This window comes from Poeciliopsis prolifica, unplaced genomic scaffold, assembly GCF_027474105.1.
Source record: "Poeciliopsis prolifica strain line A6 unplaced genomic scaffold, Auburn_PproV2 SCAFFOLD038, whole genome shotgun sequence".
Taxonomy (NCBI): domain Eukaryota; kingdom Metazoa; phylum Chordata; class Actinopteri; order Cyprinodontiformes; family Poeciliidae; genus Poeciliopsis; species Poeciliopsis prolifica.
The window spans coordinates 4,761,588-4,767,002 of NW_026562413.1; the positions used below are offsets into that span (position 1 = coordinate 4,761,588).

At 37.1% G+C, this 5,415-nt stretch overlaps 1 protein-coding gene and 1 non-coding gene across 2 annotated transcripts; both read left to right on the top strand.

Moving 5' to 3' along the window:
• Window positions 1-520: 520 nt before the first annotated feature.
• si:ch211-199g17.9 (uncharacterized protein LOC108180085 homolog) lies at window positions 521-4,977 on the top strand. Its single transcript, XM_055054062.1, has 9 exons — window positions 521-622; window positions 1,129-1,191; window positions 3,100-3,174; window positions 3,340-3,387; window positions 3,532-3,586; window positions 4,370-4,459; window positions 4,552-4,615; window positions 4,688-4,754; window positions 4,855-4,977. Exons 1-9 carry the CDS (start codon window positions 607-609, stop codon window positions 4,950-4,952), a joined length of 576 nt encoding a protein of 191 aa, XP_054910037.1. The 5' UTR covers window positions 521-606; the 3' UTR covers window positions 4,953-4,977.
• On the top strand, window positions 2,091-2,222 carry LOC129375201 (U8 small nucleolar RNA). The gene has a single exon (XR_008607607.1). It is a non-coding gene; the product is annotated as a U8 small nucleolar RNA (small nucleolar RNA).
• Window positions 4,978-5,415: the final 438 nt, after the last annotated feature.

The window sequence follows — 5,415 nt, forward strand, 5'->3', positions numbered from 1 at the left end:
TGTGCAAATGTAAACAACTGTCCAGCATGCACAGCTATCACAGCACATATGGGAGTAACAGAATTGTAAAAAAAAAAAAAAAGCATATTTTTTAAACAAAAGTTACCACATCAGAAAAACACGACCACAGTTACTGTACTGGTGTATACTAGTCCACTGAATTAAATTTGAATATTATTTTAAGTTTTTCAGTCATTTAACTAAAAATGTATGCTTAGTTGTTAATTTTGATGATTGTATTTTAAGAGTAATAAAAACACAAAATTCATATTCTAAGAAAATGCCAATGTTAGATCAATGAAAAGGCTTAAAACATAATAAAAGTATCCATAATTCTGTAATGTATGCTAATAACGAGACAGGCCGACTAAATTTCCTTTTTTATTGCAATGAACAATCATTTGAAGTGTATTATTTTTTGTGAGATGAATATGTACAATATATCAATTCGCTCTTATGCATTAATTGACTGCAATAAATGACGTTTTCAAACATATTCAGACGTCTTGATATGAACGCACGTGCAGGGACACATTTAGACCGTTAACTCGGAGACCGAGTGAGAACGACTGTTAGCTACCGAGAGACAGGCCTAGCTGAATAAACATGAGCAAACAAGGCGGTAGGACTCGGTTAATTAATGGAATATTTTTACTCTGTGGTCGTTTCCAGATTACTAAACGATTTTTAACACTGCAGAAATATTTCCGGGATGAATTGTGTCATTTAGCCCGAACTAAGCTAACGGTTTTCTTCTGGTTGGTTAAAATTCAACGGTTATATTACAAAAACAATGTTTATTTGTTCAGTAATTTATATGGACGTTAAAGAAAAAAATAAATATGCATTCAGTTTAATTTAGGACTTGAACCGCTTAGAGGTTTACCTTTGATGCTAATATGAGAACATAATGCTACTTGGCGACTTTGACGTCTTAAGCATTTGGAAGAAAGTTATAGAAAATTCAAAGATTTTCTTGACTCTTACCTTTGATGTTTTACATGTTAATTACAAGATGCAACACTTGGAACATTATCATTGTCCCACCATAAAAACAATGTAAAAACATAAGAATATGCAGGTGAAGTTTAAATGTACCATGAACAACTTAATTTGTAAAATTGGCAGGTGGAGATTTGCCGGAGCCCAAAATAGAACAGCTCATGGTCAAGCTGAGGATGCTTCAACAAGGTATATTTTGTAAGGTTTTATTTTTCCACATAATGTACGTTTCAAAATGCAACTAGAATTAATTTAGGAAACGTTTTTCATTGATACAGCAACGTCATCAGTTTTAAATATTATTTTGCGCAACAGCGACATCTGTTGGACAAAATATACATTTGTTAAACGTTAATAGTTATTAATTTACATTTTAAATGTATACACCGATTGGCACCTACGGTTATTTTTTAAATGTTTTTAACACGTACATTTATTTAAGTCAGTGTAGCATTTCCCTTGTCTTTATTTGCCTTTAATGCGAAATGACGCGCATGCGTACTGGTTTATAATGTCTTGTTTAATTTGTGTTAGTGTTTTGTAAAATTTGGATTAATCATTATTTAATTTTGTTGATCTGATCAGTGGATATTTTTCACACAAATTGAAACTGAAAGCTGGCCGTGTTAGTGTTAGTGGTGGGGGAACCATCTTGACGTATTGCCTGATCTTTGCTGAGCGACACATCCGGTAGTTTAATTTCATTTCTTTCAACCAAATCAAACGTTTAAATCACAAAGTAAGGGCCTTGGATGTATCTGAAAGAGTGGGCGCCTTGTTTAACCAGGAAGTGCTCTCATTCTTCGTTGTAATTTTGTAGAAATATTTCTTAAGATTTGTACCAATGAGGATCCACGTTGCGATGACGATGCGGAAACGAAGTCGCGTTCCCATATCAAATTGAGAAGAAATAAAGCTAATATCACTAAAATACGTAAAAACGTACAACTTTTAGACCTCAGTGACGTTCAGGGAGTATTCACCTACACATATGAACTAAATAAAAAAGTAAACAAAGATTTCATTCAACCGTGAGTGAGGTAGGTCTTCGCATACAATATTAAGATTCGCATGCCACTGACCCGTTATTATCAGTGAGGTATATCCTTACCTGTTACTCCATCCGTGGAGTTTCAGAGCATGATGAATGGAGGTTCATGAGATATGATTAATATCTCCCTCTTGTAGGAACTGCAACACCCTACTTGAGCCATTCTGATTCTCAATCTGTCCATAACAAAGTCTAATACAGTGCTTCTCAATTATTTTCCGTTACGCCCCCCATATCAAGAAGAAAACTATTCGCGCCCCCCACTCCCCACCGTGACTATCCATGTCTACTGCAGGCAGTATCAGCTCCTCTGCTATGGTGTGGGGTTTTTTGCACTGCGCAATTTGGTACGCCACCTTATATGATGCTAGCAGCGCTCGATGGTTTACTGAAATAGCCTTCACAAAGCGGGATGACTGTTGGCAATATTCAGCACGTTTTCGCTGAAAAAACTCTAGCGGCTTATCGGCGTGATTGGGATGTAACGTATTTAAGTGACGCGCTAATTTATTTGGCTTCATGCTGTCCGCTGCGAGCATTTTTAGACACAGCAAACACACCGGTCTTTCCTCTTCTCCAACTGTAGTCACAGTGAAGCCAAGCGCTAAATACGCTTCGTCGTATTTCCTCTTCTTAGCTTTCGGTTGACTTTCTGTTGTCTCATTATCTTTGTCTCTCTCCGCTTTTCTTTTCATCCCTGTGAAAAACTTTTTCATGTTGGGGGTTGTTGAATAACGGAGGCCATAGACAGAACGCAGTCTGAGCTTTTTGTTGACTTAACACTGCTAACCAAGGCAAACCTGTTGTCTTGTAAGTCGTAAAATGTTGCACTGTCGCAAACGTGACAGACGTAACAATGAGAGCGCCACTGCCGCCTACTGTGCGCAATTACACTTTATACTAGTTCGGCCAAAAAAAAGCCTGTTCCCCAGGATCACACGCGCCCCCCCAGGTATCGCACCGCGCCCCCCAAAGGGGGCCCGCCCCACTATTTGAGAAGCACTGGTCTAATAGAACGTTCTCACGTGTGCATCTTCTTTAAACAGAGAAGAGACAACTTGAGGAGGAAGTCAAAGGTGTCCAGTCTGTGCAAGACAATTTGCAAAAAGAGCTTGCAGATTGTAAGATATACTAAACCATTCTTGAATATACTTTGGGAGTGATTAGTTCTTTTAACATGCTGAGGTGTACATACCAGCATTAAAGGTTTACCCTTACTGTTACTGAATTACAATAAAGTTGTGTTTTGATCATACATAATCTAATGTATTGTTCTTGTGCATTAGTACAAACTGAAGCTAATGAACTGGAAGGAATCCATAAAGATAAGAAAGGTGCACACTAGAATAACAATTTTGATGTGTGTTTGTTGTAATCCTGCTGTCTACTATTTAACTCATTGCCTGAAACTATATGGTAATCTTTAGTAAACATTTATATTTTAACAGCATATTGTGTTTTTTGTTTGTTTTTGTCAGATACATCCAGCAAGCTACAGTTGCAATGTGAAGACTCTGAGCAGGACTTGAACAGGTAGAATATTTTTTAAAAGTATGCCAATATGGATCACTGTGTATGTCGCATTTCTACCAGTAGATGGCAGGAATTCACCATGTAGTGCCAAAACAAATTACGAGTTATTTCTTGGTTTGGGTCATTATCTTTCTGATGGACAACCAGTCCGGCCTCCTTCATTGCTTACATTTTTCTTAACCATCTGATAGCAAAATGCTGGAATTTCCTGCTGTCCAGCATTGTCCAAAGACACATCAATGGGTGCTGTGACGCACTTTGTTTCAACTCTTCCCTTTGAAGACGGATGGTTTGTAGGAATTGTTGCAGGAATGCTGCAAGACAAAGGCACCAAGGCGGCATGATGGTATTACCTGTCACCTTCCCTCAAGAAGGTCTGAGGATGGAAACTGAGCCGTGCAGATCTGTGAAGTTGGCATGTTTTTCCCTGTGCTTGTGAATTTCCTTTGGCCACCTCAGCTTCCTCTCATTGTTAAAAATATCCATGTTGGGTTAATTAGATATTCTAATTTGACCTGAAGAATGTGTCTCTAATGTTAAACCTGTGACGGACTGGTCATCTGTTACCTATTTACTGCCTGGATAATGTACTGGTTTTGGAAAGTCGTATTTATGAAACATGTTCAACTAATTTCAGAACAATTTTACCTTTTTTTTTTTCCCAAAAGCTTTTATCCAAATCAACACATGGTGACTGAAAGAGAAGTAATACTTTAGAATGCTTTATGATTTCATTAAAATAGTGAATTTAATATCTTAATTGTGCTGAAATGTGTTTTGCAGGCAGTTGAAGCAGAACAAGATGAGTGAGGAATTGCTGGAACAATACAAATATAAAATCGAGGAAGTGAAGCTGAATCACAGGAAATTGCGGTAGCTTGTCATAATGTGATAATTAATTCCATTCAGAAAATTGACTAAAAGTATTACCATAATAACTCAAGAAAGCAATCTGGTTTCAACAGAATGAGATTTGAAAACCAACTTATGCAACTGATAGAGCAGCACAAGCAACTCGACTATGTCTTTGTAAGTTTTCCTAATTTTCTCCCTCTGTTTATTGAAAACAGTGAATAACTGAAACTAAAAAGTGTTATTTAGAATCCAAAGAGACTCCCAGATGAGTTGAAGAAAGCTGAAGACATAAAACATCAGCTGTCATCAGCTGGTAAGTGTTCTGTTGAGTTCTTCCCACGGTCATCTGTGAGCACAGTGATTTTTTTTGTATGCAAGCATATTGTGTTTGATCTGTTGTGTGGTTGTGACAGAACAAGTGAAGTTGGCTCAGCTGCACAAACTGGACGAAGAGTTAGAGACGAAGAAACAGAAGCAGCTTGAGACTGAAGACGCGCAGATTGATGAGTAAACCTAGTTTTGGGGATTTAGAGTGACCAGTTGTTTGTGATGTTGTGAGCTTGGTCTCTTGCTCAGGGACGAGGCTCAATGGAAATATTACATTTCCTTTATGTAATTGTTAAGATTTCCTGAGTGAGATAGTCTCAAACACTCAACTTACATGTTTTTCACTGTCTGAGATACTTGCCTTTTAAGTACTTAATGGACTCATTCTGAGATTTAACCATATTTATTGTCTAAATTGTTCACAACCTTTATGCGGTTTTAACTTTAAATCTGAAAAATGTTGAACTTTTTGATATGTATTAGCATATTCTATTCTGATGTTGTAGCCACACAAGTGTTCCATATAAAAATGTAACAGCTGCAACTTTGTGACCTTTCTGCATCAACAAAAAAAGAAATTCAAAAGCCCGTAATTACAAAATTTAATGTAGATAGACCTCCTTATGTACACACAACCACAACTTAAA

What these genes read in the sequence shown, in the direction of transcription:
- si:ch211-199g17.9 (XM_055054062.1), top strand. An exon ending in GCTGAGGATGCTTCAACAAG is followed by an intron (nt 1,192 to 3,099) that starts GTATATTTTGTA and finishes TTCTTTAAACAG; the next exon opens with AGAAGAGACAACTTGAGGAG. An exon ending in AGCAACTCGACTATGTCTTT is followed by an intron (nt 4,616 to 4,687) that starts GTAAGTTTTCCT and finishes AGTGTTATTTAG; the next exon opens with AATCCAAAGAGACTCCCAGA.